Consider the following 15826-nt stretch of genomic DNA (forward strand, 5'->3'; position numbering starts at 1 on the left):
AAGGCGTGCTGGTACCTCGAGGTATGTAGAAAAAACATTTAAAGTTGTGTCTATGTCCAAATCGCTGATTCTCTGAATCAGCATCGAATCTTCGGATTCGGATTTGGCTGAATCAAATTGGGGACAGTGAACTGAATCAACAAATCGAATCACTGTCCCTGATTTTGGCCGAATCCGAATCAAATAGGGCCTGCTTTGCACACCTGTATAGGTACATATACTGTAAACAATGTCAGCCATTGAAAGGTCAGTACTCACTAATAATTGAAACTCATGTGCAGATAAAATAACAGGTTTGCTTTAGAATACAGAGTAGTGGTGAAACAATAGCAGTTTGGTCTCCTAGCGAGTATTACATTTAACAATGACCATTGTACTATATGTCATCTATTAATGACCCAATGTCAAGCAAACAATAACTTAAAAGAAAATATGACTTAACATCTTAAATGCAGGCACAAAGAAACATAAGATTTAAGACTGGAAAGGGTTCCGGGGTCGTCAAATCCAGTCCTTTGCTCTTTCAGATAATCGTATTACATCATCCTATACAGAAACTTAACAAACTCCATCTTAAAACTGATACTGTTTTTATTGAAAGACTATTCCAGAAACTCACTCAAACAGGAGAAGAGAGTCTTGAGAGCTTTCAAGATTGGCTCATTTTTTTATCCAATGACTGTTTAGTATAAAATGCATAAATAGACTAGGGAATAAGAACAAGAAAAAGAAGAATTCTGGTGTTGCTTTGCCTAACTTATAGGCATCTAAGTCATTTTGGATCTGGCCCTAGGGTCCTGGACTGGGGCTTGCGTGCAATTCATGGTGTCCCCATAGACTTTCTGTATGGTCTTTGGCAGGTCACTTAATTTGCAGTTTGCTTCGGCTCTCCTGCATATTGCAGTCAATGTTTCACTGTACAACAACAATGTTGTGCAGATAAAAACATATCAAGGGTTATGAGCTGTTATTTCTCATGAATGTTATGAGGAAAATATGTCAACCATATGCAAAACACGATGTACTCTGTTAATAAGGTTTTGCTACTATTTCAAATTGTCAGATACACCAAAATACATCTAACACAATGGTTTATTTTGAGAGAAAAATGAGGCTTATAATGATAATTGAAAATTTTAATGTGATAAGAGTCAATTATTGAAAATTAGGTGGTTATTCTGAACACACTTGCTTAAGAGACAGCCTGAGCAAACATCTCAGACACAGACAGCTCCATTAATTAATCACAGCTCCATATTTTAGCATGTACACTGAAGTTCTAATACCCATACAGAATATTTATAAGGAATACATCTTTAGCTGGTTGAAACAAACTTGCATTAACTTGTGGGTAATGATAAGAAGAAACATTTACTGCTTCTTCCAATGGTTCTACATTATTATTGTTCAGAAAGCAATCAGTGTGGTGGTCTACATAAAAGTGTTGCACAATACAATGTATTTCACCACAGCTTTGTTTGAATGGAAATCTCTTTTGAATAAGTGTGTCTGAAGAGGGCAGCCTTTCCTCATGCACTTGGAATTTTCTTAACTTATGAAGGTTACCATACATTGTATAAATTTAGAAGTACATGTTCACAGTCCTGAGTTTGGTAGTCATAATTACTTGTGTTTTCTTCAATTGCTGTTTTCATTTACACTTACCTAGCGACCCAAATCAACATTATTATTTTTTTAAAATACACAACCTGTATATTAAAATAAAACACTATCTTTCTTGTCTAAACACTAAAACACTATCTTTCTTGTCTTTATTTGTTGAGATTTAACTAATATTTATCATAGGAATTCACTGTTTTTTAATGGGAAGGCTACTGCCAAGCATCTAAAGAGGTGGTAGATACTGTTTATTCAGTCCACGTTGTAAAAATAATTATCTTTAGTGCTCAAATGTATGTACTTAGAGCAGGAAAATGTTCTCTTTCTTTTATTGATGGTTCTCTGTGTCTTTCATGTTTTCAATCCTGACCTGTTCTCCAGACTTCAAAAAAGAGCATTGGGCTGAAATGTGATGCAGTGCAGTACTTTTTCTTTTTATCTAACATTCTGTGCTTTAATCCTAAGGAAATGTTTAAATTTTTTTTCTAACAGTAGATATGTACATTACAATGCTACCAGGACAAGATGAACGGCTACTCCACATTTAGCAATTAGTGTGGTAGATTTAAGGGCCTCTTAGAAGAATTTATTGTTGAGGTGAGCCTCAATCATGTTACAGGGAGGGGCATTTGAAGAAGCTAGAATGATATATTTTCTCAGTTACTGCTGCTGTAGCCACTATGTTGCATCTCTCCTCTTGCAGTGACAGTCAAATTTGAATGCCTGTCTCACCTTCTCTTGTGTCATGATTTAGATTCTACGATAGGCCTAGGGGAGAATCAGAATGAGATGAACACAGAAAACGAGAGAGAGAAAGCAGACAAAGAATGAACAATGAAATGAACCTTTAGGCTTATTTTCATATGGGAATTAAAAAAAAATTTAAATTGAGGCAATGAATATAGAATTTTACAATTAGAGTGACTGGTCTGGTATGTAAGTCAGCCAATTGTGCAAATAAGTGGTATGTGGATTAGTTGAATATTTATAGAAAAGCTCCCTCATGGTTCATATCCTTTCCTTCATGCAGAGACACCCTTGCAAAATACCCTTATATTATCAGGGTACATCTCTGTACATTTCTTTTGCTCCATTGTCTCCACAAAACATGCAAGTTGTTCTTTTCTGCATGGTCTTACCCCTACTCTTGGGGACTCTTTGGGTTTATAACATATCCCATTTTGAAGGCATGTGATTCTCACTAAATTATTATTTTCAGTTGCTTTCCTACAGTTTTCATCAAATCATCACTTGATCCTTATAGGTAGAATTATCATTTCTTCGACAGATATCTTTACTGAATCTCTGAAAATCCCACACTTCACATTAACTTCCTTGAAGCCATCATGCAATCTTCTAAAACCTCAATCTGTTCTTAACTCTTGTCTATTGCTCCTATCTACGGTGTGGATTCCTCAGAGATACTGTGTTGTATACGAAGCTCCCCTATTTCATTTAATTCACATGGCAAGTGTCTCTCTTATCACTGATCTTATAGTGCCCTAATTGCAACTGTTGCCCCTTGGGCTTCTGAAATCTTGAATGTTACTGTTTTTGTCTTAAATCAGTAAGTATCTGGTCAATATAAGTGATGAGAATTACATCCCTGGATACTTATGTATACTTGTGAATGTTCTTATGAGGAGAGATGGTTGTATTTACAACCACATAGTGACATGTGGCAATCAATATAATTCAATTCTTGTTAGTCAGAGCTGAAAAACTCATACCCAGACCCAATCTCCCCCCTGTCCTCCCCCCATTTTCACTTCAGTCATCCAGGACAATTTTGATGTCATATTTAGGAGACCGTCATGTATTTGTTAAAGTTCTGTGAACTAAACTTGTTTCACTGTATGATTTTCAGTATGATTCAGTATTGATGAGTGACATTGTACTTTTTGTTCACTGATTGCTTTCAAGCCACCAACTGCTGATAACAGAATATTGCTCAGTATAAAACTTCTTCCCATTTCATGCCTTGCGGTTTTTTCTCCACTGTAAACCAGTGGATTTGCTAGCTTTGAAGGACCCATTTGTAACCATTTTTTATCTCTTGAAAAGTTGAGATATGATATCCTTCTAGTTCTTACACCCCCTGTTTTTACCACCCTACTGACAGTAAAAAATATAAAGCCCATGCTAATATAGATCTCAGAGTCAGGAGAACATAGAAGCCCTGCCACCATGTCAAAGCTGTACAATCCTTAAGAAAGAACCTGTTGTTTATCAACAGGTAAATATGGTAACTGACTATTCAAATTTACTGCAGTTTATTTGGCTGGAATACATATTGATTGTTCAAGATCATTGTTGTCTACTTGGTAGAAATATATCATCAGTAAAGCAATAAAATGTTACAATTTTGCTGCAAGTTCCAAAATCTCCATTTAACTCTATGAGCAAAGTATCTTTAAATGGAAGGAAGAGTGAATGTCTGCACAGTATTCTGGACACAGTTTGATGGTTTAATTTGTCTGGTGCAAAATATGACACATCATCATCAAGTCTTTTACTTGCTAAATTGTGATACAGATCATCCTTTTGACTGATTGAATGATAAAAGTGGGCATTGAAATCTCTCAGCAGAGATGAGAGAGGCCAGGATTCTTGTGGGTGATATCTTTTATTAGACCAGTTCAGTCAAGCTTTTGAATACTGTGCATTCTTCTTCAAGTCTGAGGAAAAGGCAAGCACAGCTAGGGCTAAAAACAATTGGCAGGGTTGTGAAATTGAAGGAGAGAGACATTCCCAGGAGTAGCTAACAGACAAGAAAATTGTGGAACCATACAGTTGGTCCAATAAAAGATATCACTGCCAACAATCCTTCTCCCTCACATATTTCCTGTACCATTCTGGCTACAATATCATTCTCATATAATATCAATTCCCATTTGTTTCACTTTTTGCAAAGACCTCATGGAATTCATCCTTATTTTGACATCATCTTTATTCAGTTACACCATTTCATTGTGGTCTCTGGCAACAAACAAGTTAATTATGGTTAGAGTAGTGCAGAGGTGCCACTTCTTGTCTTGTGTAGAGCTCCCATGGGAATGGTAAGTGAGAGGTTAAATTATCTCTGCTATGAATCGCTAGGAAAACATGGCATCTCTAGCTTCATCCTAGTTTTTATCTTCCTGAACAACAAAATACGTGCATGAAATTGGGGAAGAAAAGCCTCATACCAATCAACACATCATTACTTGCTAAATTGTCAGACGGGTCATCTTTTTAACTGATTAAATGATGAAGTGTTTAGCTTTTGGTAATTTCACCTCAACAATTTATGAAAGGCAGAAACATCGCTAAATTTGCCAGTGACCAAGGTATAGACAGTGAACATAAACACAACTGAGTAGTTATTTGGAATGAGTGCCTGAGCTCTGATAAAAGTGTCTACTCATTGCATTAACTCCATTAAAGTCCCAACACAGGTTCACTGATATCCATTCCTGTGGTTGACAGCTTAGTCAATATCTCTCTTGTGTTGTATCTTTCTGTCATGACATTGATGTCTGTAAGACAGAGGAAGTAATCTTTGATGACACTGTGCAAAAATATTAAGCAAGCTATCATTTTCAATTTTTTCCTATTGTCTGTTGTTTCATCTGCAGTTTTCAAGCTTTGCCACTCATAAGTGTGCCTGTTACAGCCTGTTCAGTATATTCAGATCAAATGACCTTGAATTGTTCTGTTTGATGTACGTTTATAGGACTATCCAGTACAGTGGGGGCCAACCATTTTGGCAAGCACACCACAAATTAGCCCCTCACCCCCTGGCCGTGTTGTTACTGCACAGTCATTTAGTACTTGCATACTCAAGAACTAAGTAACTGCTCAGTAACATCGCCGCACAGCTTTGTGGTGATGCTGACTGCACTGTAGCTCATTACTACTGCGCAGTAACTTGTTAATACTGCTCAATAGCATCATGTCATGGTTCGTGCCCAGTGACACTACTGCGCAGTACTAATGAGCTACTGCTCAGTAAGCGTCTCATCACTTTCCTTTGCCCAATCTGTGGTATTCCTTCCTGCTCCCTGTCCTGTGCTCTCTGCCTCATCTGATGCTCTGCTTTCTGCTTCCTGGTGGCCAGGGTACTAGCAGCTGTGCCATGTTATTGGAATGTGGTAGCACAGTGTTTAAGGTGTCTTGCTGTGCTTTAGGGGCAAGTGGTTAAGTCCTAAGCTGGACTTGTGCCAAAGGCTACCCCCATTTAACTCATTGTAAATGGGTACCTGGTCATTTGACTGTGGAGTCAAAAACAGTTTGGTGTGATGTTATCTATCTCATTCCACTATGTACTGTTGATTATAGAAGTCAGCATGCCTTGACTATGCTAGTCCAGATGGCTGTTTGGCCCAGGTATATCCCTGACTTTTGAACAGAGTATGGTATTGCGTCACCTTTTCAGTTTGTATCTTGCCCTCACTTGACAGTTGTGATTATGAAGCAGCAGTAACTTCTTCCTATTGCTTTAAAAATTATCTTCCAATTATAAGTTTAAGTTTCACTGGTTGTTCCCAAGAAGAAAAGCATTTCTGTGAGTTTTTCTATGCCTCATATCATTTCAAAGTAGATGGTTTTTCCTAATAATTATTTTGGGAATAAATCAGAAAATTTCATTTTAAATGTATAGTGCTTAAAATTGTCATGGAGTCTTTAAGTATTCATGACTTACTGTCTCATGTCTAATTACCAATATGTCTTTGCTTGCATATTGTCAGTGCCACATAGGTCTTGCTGAGGAATAGTGGGCTTTACTGATTTTGACTGGGTTTGGGATTGTCTGCATTGCTAGTGAATGAAACACACTTATGGGGTGAACAAAACAGACTCAAAAACAGGCTTTATAATAAGTCTATAAGAATATTCAGTTGAAGGTACATATCTCATACTAAGGAAGCAGAGCCTTCTTGCAGGAGGTACATAATATCTCACCCCACTGAGAGTCTTGACTTCAGTTATCTTTGGATCAGGATCATAAGGAAGAGAGCTGGTAAGGACTGGGCCAGATCAGGAAGTCAGGATGAACTGGCTTTCTTTGTTACAAATGAATAATGTATTATTTCAATATATATTGTAAATTATGGATAACCCATTAATTCCCTTGTTTGAAACAGGTTATCTGCTGACAGCGGTTTTTAAAAAATGTGGACCAGATAGGGTCTAATAGGTGCTTTCTAGGGTTACCTCTTTTGGTGTAAGAAAATTACTTGCTTACTTTTTTAATACATCATTGTGAAGAACTGATGAAGCCTGAGTGATGCTGGAGTCAGTGATGCCAATCGTTTTGGGGTTTTTTTGTATGCTGTAACTTCAAGGGGATGTTATACCTCTTGATAATGCAGTGGATTGTGTTTTTCCATTTGTTATTTCTCTTTTTAAATGACTACTATGAAGGACACTAAATAACATAAGAAGAAAGTGAATCAACAAAACCATGTTTATTAGCAAGTGCCCTTTGAATTACTGTTTCTTTTTAAAATAGCTTTATTAGTTCATGCTATCAGAAGCAACAGACATACAAAATGTTTAGCTTCTCTGAAGAAGGCTGTCAGAGCAAGAATGTTAGGGCCTAAAATATTATTATGTTGCTAGTTGTTACTGTTATTCTGTTCAGCCATGGAGCTCTTGAATTCAGTAGCTAATTTTGGAAAATCTAAGGCAATTAAAAATATATACACATCTAAATACATAGCAAGGTTTAAAATAAATCAATTTTTTTTAGCAGGCTTCGTAAAGAGGTGGTTATATCCAGAACTTGTTTAGTGAAATCATTGGCAGCAAGATTTAGGCTAAATATATAAAGAGCTTAACATGTCAGGGAGGGGGGCAGCATAACACATTATTCTCAAAAAAATTTGTATAAAACTGAAGGTCGTATTTTTTCCCCAAGAAGTATCTTTCAGATGGTACAGTAGAGGTCTCATTATCTTTCTGTTTTGTTTATCCCATTTTCTCTGTTTACAAGTGGAAAAAAATAGTTTTCCTAATTGTCAGCACCAAAAGTGTAGGCTAGAATTTCAAAGGGAAGCTGTATTTATACTGGCTTGTATATCATCGGCAAAAATCTGTATTGGGACCTTTGTAAAGAATTCATTTAACTAAAATGAGACAGAAAAAGAAATGAGCTCAGTTTCCCATAATTATGCTGGTGCAAAAATAAAAACCAAACCAAACAAATATTTTTGCCACTGATGTAAACATGTAAATCTCTTGACTAAGAAGGTACCAATGCAACATAGTCACTTTTTTATGATGACTTAGGAAATGACAAATGTCTAGGTAGGAAGAACTACAGAGAAAAAGTGTTTTTATGATAGGAAAAGGCCTGTCAGAAGCTTTGGCAGCCTTACATGGTCATTAAACTGCACATAAATTTTCATTTTTTTTCAGAATTGTTATTTCTGTAGCACTTTGAAATTGTCAGTATTTTTGGAAAATTCACCTTGAATTAATCTTTTTTTAGTTTTGAAATTTGGTATTTTGTTGAAATTTGAAGAGTATAATAAGCTTTTATTGGTTAGATAAACATAAATCAGGTATAGCATACAGTCACTAATGGGCTGAAAGTGTGGATAAAAAAATAAAGTCAGTTTTCTGGCTCCTCTCTTGGGGCCATACACAACATCCCTACATGTGTATCCTTCATGTGTCTTGAAGTTCTCTAACTTGGGTGTGAAACATGCACCTGTGGGGCAGATCTGGCCAGTAGAGCCATTTCACCCAGCCTGCAGGGCTTCTAGAGGGGTTGGGAATTCAGGGGTAAGGCAAGTCATGGAGTCCCAATGGACGTTAATGGTGGTGGCAAGTAGGGCTGTACGAAGCTTCGGTCACTGATTCGATTCGGCCCGATTTGGTGGCCGAATCTCCAAATCTGAATTGAATCAGGAGACCCTTTAATCTTTCTGAATCGAATTAGAACCCTCCGAATCAATTCAGAGAAATTAAGAGAAATTTGATGATTTAGACGTAGACACAGCTTTAAATGTTTTTTCTATGTACCTCAAGGTACCAGACGGCTCATGAATGCTGAGATGCTGGGGCAGGAGGAGCATCCCATGGGAGTGTGGGGGAGGGGGTCCCCAGTGTGCTTGGTGGCGGACCTGGAATTGGATCAGAAGCACTTCCGGTCCACTTCTGGGTCCACTGCTGAGTGTGCGGGGGACCCCCCCTCCGCTCCCCAGCTTGGTGACTGGTGCCTCCTGGGTCTGGGGGGGTACCTGGGGTCCCCCTGTGGCTGATTGCTGAGTTGGGAGGGTGCAGGGGGGTCCCCTGCACGCTGAGCGGTGGACCCAGAAGTGGACCTCAAGTACTTCTGGTCCACTTCCAGGTTTGCCACTGAGCACATGGGGGGGGAGGGGCACCCACCTCACCATCTCAGCATTCATGAGCCATGCCTGGTACCTCCAAGGTATGTAAAAAAACCATTAAAAGCTGTGTCTATGTCCAAATCACTGATTCTCCGAATCAACATTGAATCTTCAGATCCAGATTTGGCTGAATCAAATCGGGACAGTGATCCGACTCAATGAATCGAATTACTGTCCTCCAATTTGGGCCAAATCTGAATTGGAATCAAATATGGCTCATTTTGCACACCCCTTGTGGCAAGGCAGCAAGTGATGGCTGTTAGCGTCACAGTACTGCTTACCCTGCTGCTACTGCTGGATTCATATCTGGCTTGGAGGAGGCTCTTTGTAGTCCAGATCCAGTCTGTGAGGAGTCTTGCAGTCCAGATCTATCCCAGGGGTAGAGGTGAGTTTGATACCCATACTCTAATTTCTTGCTAGAGGAACCACTTATAAACTGCATAAGGTGGTAGATTTGTGCATGTACTAGCTCATTTGCTCTCCTTTTATCTGTACCACTTTTTTGCTGTGAACACTATTTTTTCTACTCTCACTGGGCTTTGAAATTCTTTGGAGCTGGTCTAAAGTTCCATCAACATTTGCTACAATCCAGGTTTTGATTTGGCATAGTGTTTAAGGCACATGTTCAACCTGAAACAATCAGTACTCCCATATCAGGCTTTACTTCTTTGAATTGACTATTGTCTGGATAGTAGTCTGTTATGTGACTAATGCCAGTTTTTTTGCAAGCTCTTTTTTGCCAGAGATTTCTAGCTTAGATGCCAAAAACAAATGTCCACTTGGCAGTTTTCCTTGCCTTCTGCAGTACTCTTTGCTGTACAAATCATCTGGCTTTTCTGAAGTTTTCAGCAGTACTTTAGTTTTTGTCATAGATGAACTGACCCTTTTAGGTAATTGGACTTCAGCTACAGCTGTGAGAAGGAATCATGTGACAAGAAACTAAGCCTGGTGGGAAATATAAGGGCAGTCTGACAGTAGCTAGAGACTCTTTCTTTTTAGTTCTCAGGCATAGATTTGAGGAAGCAGCCTGAAGAAAACCTGTTGGAGAGAGCAGAGGCCAGTTTTCCTGAGCATGTGGGCATATGACCAGTAGGCAAGAGGAGTTAGTTGAGAGATAAATCTCAGTTAAAGGACTTTCAGGGATTAGAAGTCCCCTAGGTAGGAGAGCATTAAGGAAGAGTTTCGAGAGAAAGCAACATGTTAGGGGAAACCTTGATTGGGAATTAGCTGAGTCTGAAGAATAGGTTTGTGATATCGTTAAAGTTTTGTATTTAATAAAATGGACTCATAAATATGGGAAGCTGATAAAGAAACTTCCACAAATGAAGTTTCATAACTGAGACATAAGATGAGCCCAAGGTAAGACTGGCTGGTCACGGCTATTATTCCTAATAAAGCAGCAAAAATTATCTGTATATTCTCCTTGACTAGCTTTTATTGTGCTAGTGAGTGCAGACAAGTACTGATACGCAAAGATGCTGATACAAGTTTTGGTCTTAGTCATAGCCATTAATGGCCAGATTCTCAAAGACATATGGAATATCTTTGAGAATCCCAAATACTTCTAAAAATCTGGCCTGTATGCTATAAATCATTATCCCCTTAGATAACTACTAAGAGGCTGTTTGGCCTCTAAACTTCCTGTGGCATCCATATATTCTGAAAGTAAATGGAAGGCCTGGAATATTTTCCAGGCCTTACATAGATAACCTGGGTGTACCACAGTGTCTACTCCCCTCTCCAATAGAAGGGGATGGTCAGCAGGGCATACGTGCTGGAGATGGAAACTGCAGCTTGCTTGCAGTTTCCCCTTCTTCAGTGTGCCTGCAGAGGAAGACCAGGACACAGTAGCTTGACCATATACATGGTTTATTCAGGTGCAGAATAAAAGGGGAGGGGATAGAATAACTAGATAGGTGATAAAGATAGATGTTTACATATAATACATTTCAAGTCAGCAAATAACAGAGCAGGTAATTATAGCAGTCCCCAAGACCCATGAGAGAAACCTCGCCCATGGATACCCAGAGGGTAAGTATGTCCCAACAATAGATGGGTAAGGACCCCAAAATATAAAGCCCAACAAACACTCCAAAATATGAGATGTAGTGAGCAATTAATAAACACTCCAAAATATATGGCAATCCCAAATACCTCCCTCCTCTACAGGAGTCTCTTTTTCTCTAGCATAAACCCCTTCTGATGGGGCTATCCACTGTGTCCATCCCTGGTGGGAAACCCCTAGCCCGAGAGCTCACGCTTCCCAGCAAGTAGGGGTCCAGCAAAAGTTTCTGGTGTTTCGTCCCCAGCTTTTGTCCCCATGGCTCTTACAGTGGGTGCTCTGTCTCAGTCCCCCTGTGGCATGTGTGGCTTGTTCACATGCCTGGATAGCTTGGCCTTCTCAGCAGGTTGCAGCCTGGGCCACCTTGTGCCTGCCCAGGGCTGGGGCTCCAATACAGGCCCACCACACTGCAGAGCCTGTGCTGCCCATGGGCCCTCATGCCTGGCAGCAGGGAATGGGGCCCGAACTGCCCCCTGCCTCCTCCAAGGCCCTCGTCCCATCAGTGACTCACTGTGCACCATTCGACTTCATGCCGGGGTTGGAGACCTGAGCCACCTCAAGCAGCTCCCAAGGTCCCGGTGCCTCTCAGACCCTCCATGCCATGACTCCTCCACTGTCTTGCTAGACTGTCTCGCAGTGAGAGGTTGGGGATGCAGCCGCCTGCCACTCCCATCCAATAGCGGAGTCTTTGGGCTCTTAAGGGCAACTGGAAGTGCCCCCTAGGTAGCTCTTCTCTAGCTCTTCCTCAGCCCCAGATTCTTCTTTCTTCTCCATCCTTCGTTGTCTCCTCCACATGCTGTGCACACAGCTTCTTATATGCCCTTTTGGGGCTCCACCCCAAGATTGATGACTGGCCAATCTGGGGGAGGTGGGACGCAGACTTCAATTAGGTCCCCAATCCTTGCTTGGCCCCGACGTAGGAGTGGGGCGGACTCCTCCTGAGGCTCCTCCCCTGCTGGTCTCTGATTGGTGGGTTTGCCCCACCAGTTGCCTGGCAATTCTCTAAGCCCAAGGAAGATTGCTAAGCCAGGCAAAGGTAGGCAAGCCCGCCACACACAGCATATCTCTTCAAAACTATATGTTGTGGAGTCTCCTCCATATGTCTTAGATGCAGAAGTTCCTTTTAAAATTTCCTTTTATATTTTGATGGCATGGAATAATTTAATGTAAATAAACCTTTTTATTTCTACACTTCTTAAACACAGTAAAAGGCAGGCTGATGATGAGTTAATAATGATAGTGCTTTTTACTTGTAGGAAATTCACCTCCAAGGATTAGGCACACATTCTCAAAAGATATCTAGGACCTTGTATCTCATTGAAGTAAAGATAGAGATGAAGTAAAAGAGTTAACACCTTTGAGCATTTGGGTCTCAAAGTTCTACACATGTGGGCTAAAGCCATGTCCCTGTCTCACTTACACTAAGGCCCCTTTGTGCTGCTCTGACAGAGTAAGAATTTATTATGGTTTCTTCCTAATATTTCTGCTGTGCAGGTCTCTCTCTTTTTTAAAAAAACCTAATTTTAGAATTATAAAAGTTTTTTTTGGGGTGTGATTTGCTATGGAAATAATGTACTACTAAAGAAAACAGGAAAAGCATATCCCTCTTGTCTATTAATTGTGACATTTGGACAGCCGGAACACACAGTTGTTTTGATGACAACAGCATCACCTTTCAGAGTGTCTTTAATTAAGAAAAGTGTATGATGCATCTGGAGAATGAGCTTAATGTGTCTCATTTTTCAGTTGAATCTTTAGCAGATTCTTCCAGAGGTCCATAAATCATTTGGTTTTAAAAAATACATATATTATTTGTTTTGGATTGTCTACCAAAAGAAAATATTGTTGGGCAAATCTGCCTATTGTAAATCCCTATCCCTTTTAAGAATTTAAGTAAACTGAGCAGTGACATTATTCCTATCATTAAGTTTTTTAAATATCTCCTGATAAAGTAATACAGAAACAAAGCTGTACCAGTGACTGTTTCTTATAAGTTAAAATGAGATGCCAATCATTCTGGAACACTTAATGATAAGTAGTGATCCTACTGTATATATCTAGAGCTGGACAGCATAAGCATTAAGCTGATAATTAATATACTTACAAAGCTGCATTATAATTCCAAATTTGATTTACTGAAGTTATTTTCAATATAAATATTTTCCAAAAGTTTCTTTTATAAATTTGAGTCTGTGTTTAGACCATAGGTGGTGACGTAATACAGTAATGAATTAAACTACATGTGGAGATCTGAATTCAAGTTAGGTTTCAAGTGCAAGTACCTTCAGATTAATTGTAATTCGTATATACCATAGTATGTTATTTACCTGGTTGGGCAATATGACTTGTAGTAATTTTAAATTAAGTTGTAAATTGTATGCCATGTATAACTTAACAACTGTATGTCACAGTCATACCATGTAAATTTAGAACTGAAAAAATGAAACTAATCTGTTACACATCAGGGCTAGGGACAGACATTACACATAAACCAGTTTAAGTGATCAGAAACTGGTTTAAACCTGTAACAGGACAGATGTTCAGTGCACACAAACCAATTTGAAAATGGCTGAAACTGGTTTGAGATAAACCTGGTTGAATGTAGTATCAGACGTAACTGATTTGGCTTAAACCAGTTTATGCAATGTCTGTCCCAGATCCCTTGCTGGTTTAAGATAAACCAGACTCTCCCAGCATGCTCTCTGGCTGGGTGGGGCTCTCTGCTCCACAGCAGGGCTGGCCCCTCCCCTCTGCTGCCTCACTGGAGCTTGGTAGTCTCTGCAGGCATCTTCCTGGCTTCTGCTCCCACCTCCCTTCCCTGCTCTGTGCTGAGCAGGCATTCCCTCTTCCCTCACAGACACCTCAGCATTAGCTAGCAGACCACATGCTGGCTACAGTCTGTGCTGTGGGAGATGACAGAGGCAGACAGGCTTTATGGAGCTATTCAACAGGTCGCTTAATATCCTTCCTTGGAAAAGCTGTTTAAGAGCTGTTTGCTCCCCCGCTTCCCCTCACTACTCCCTGCTAAGCAGGAATTCCCTCCTCCCCTCTTCCTTGCAGAGAAGGTATCTGTGTATTAGCTAGCAGATCACTAGAGCCTCCTGCTGGGCCCTGGCCACACCGCCCCCCCAGCTCAGCTCTGCAAGGGAAGGGAGGGCTGTTCTAGTGCGCCCTGGCTTCCAGTCTGAGCCACTGCAGGCACGTGCCTGAATTTCCTCAGTCCAGAGGGATTGTCTGTATGTTTGGAAACCAGATCAGCCTAGCCAGGTTAGACTAACCTGGTTGAATCAATTCAGACTCAGGCTTTATGAATGTCTGTCCTTAGCCCAGAAGTACTTCCCATTCATTGAAACTGTGCTGTTGTAGAATGTGTGCTGATTGTGCTGTAATACTGTGGCAAAAGTCAGATTACAAGGTTGTATTATGACTGTTTCTCGTTAGACTTTGCTTAGCACTTCTAAGGAAGTTAATATAGAAAGGTGAAGGGAATAAAGTATAGGTGCACATTGTAAAGGTAATTAGTCAGTGTTCTTCATTCTACCACAGTAGGAGAGTTGTGTGGGTACCATGATATTTTAGTTTGCTAGCAGCCATGAAAAACCACATGTTTTTATTTTAGGTTATTTAGTTTGATCCAAAATGAAATTCTTTGTTTGATTTTTGAGGTTTTTATCACTTACTTTTAAATAATTTTCAAATAAATTGTCAAAAACCAAAAAAAAAAAAATACATATATAATTTGATATTTTGATGGCATGGCATAATGTAATATAAATAAACTTTAATTTCTGCTCTTTTTAATAAACTTAGTAAAAAGCAGGCTGCTAATGATATTGAAATATTTGTTTGATACTTTTTATGCAAAATTTCTATTTTTATTCAAAGAGATGCTTCGCTTACTTTTAAATTAAATTTAGAAAACATAACCTAAAGAAATCTTAAATAAAGCATCCTTTTGACTACAAATAGAAATTTTGCTTAAAAAGTATCAAATAAATATTTACATTCTGACATCAAAAAGCTCACCAAAACATTTCACTCTATATAGTAGCTGCCCACCTGAGATGTGGTGTTAAGCAGAGATTGATTTCCTGAGTTTGCAGTCTAAATAGACAAAAACTGGGAAGAGAAACAGCCCAGAGGTGAAATAGCATGTCAGAAGTCAAACAATAGGTTAGTGGCAAAACTGGAAATTGAAACTGGGTCTCCTGAGTCTCTGGCTGGTGTCCTAATCACCAGCTATGCTGTCTTTCTTTCTCTGTAGAAATCTGTTGCTGAGGTAGTGAAGTATAACCTATATGTATTGTATTGAACCCTTGCTAAATGTATGGCATCTGTATTTTTTATTTTCCAGAGGACTACAGCCAACAAGACTTCCGGTGCTCCTTCATACAGCAGATGGTCCAGTTCACAGCCACATCAGGTAATATGCCCCTTTTCAAGGAAAACACACAACATACAGCACAAACATGCTCACACTGCTTGACTATATTTAATAACTACTCAAGAATGGGTTCTGAGAGAGTTACTCATTTAGGTAACACAAATGGGGCAAACTGTCAGATAGCATAAGCTGGCACAATGCCACTGAAGTTCATGGAAGTCTTTCTGTGAGAGGTTGCACAGGTCCACTGATGTCCCCTAGGGATTCACACAGCCATGAGTCATCTAAATCAGTGGTACCACTGTAGGTTAGAAGAGGCATTATTGCAGTGGTTTTTGTCAGGGCTGAAGCTCCATATCAATGGGGCATCCAATGGGTTCA

At 39.6% G+C, this 15826-nt stretch overlaps 1 protein-coding gene across 6 annotated transcripts in view; it reads left to right on the forward strand.

The window, feature by feature from the left end:
* The window catches only part of LOC112550049, a 330470-nt gene that overhangs the window by 138625 nt on the left and 176019 nt on the right, over positions 1-15826 (forward strand). For all 6 annotated transcript variants that reach the window (XM_025202363.1, XM_025202364.1, XM_025202360.1 and 3 more), the window contains one exon: positions 15416-15484. In XM_025202363.1, coding sequence (XP_025058148.1) covers positions 15416-15484 — 69 coding nt within the window. The remainder of the gene's footprint in view (positions 1-15415; positions 15485-15826) is intronic.

Source organism: Alligator sinensis, unplaced genomic scaffold (assembly GCF_000455745.1).
Source record: "Alligator sinensis unplaced genomic scaffold, ASM45574v1 scaffold181_1, whole genome shotgun sequence".
Classification (NCBI taxonomy): Eukaryota; Metazoa; Chordata; order Crocodylia; family Alligatoridae; genus Alligator; species Alligator sinensis.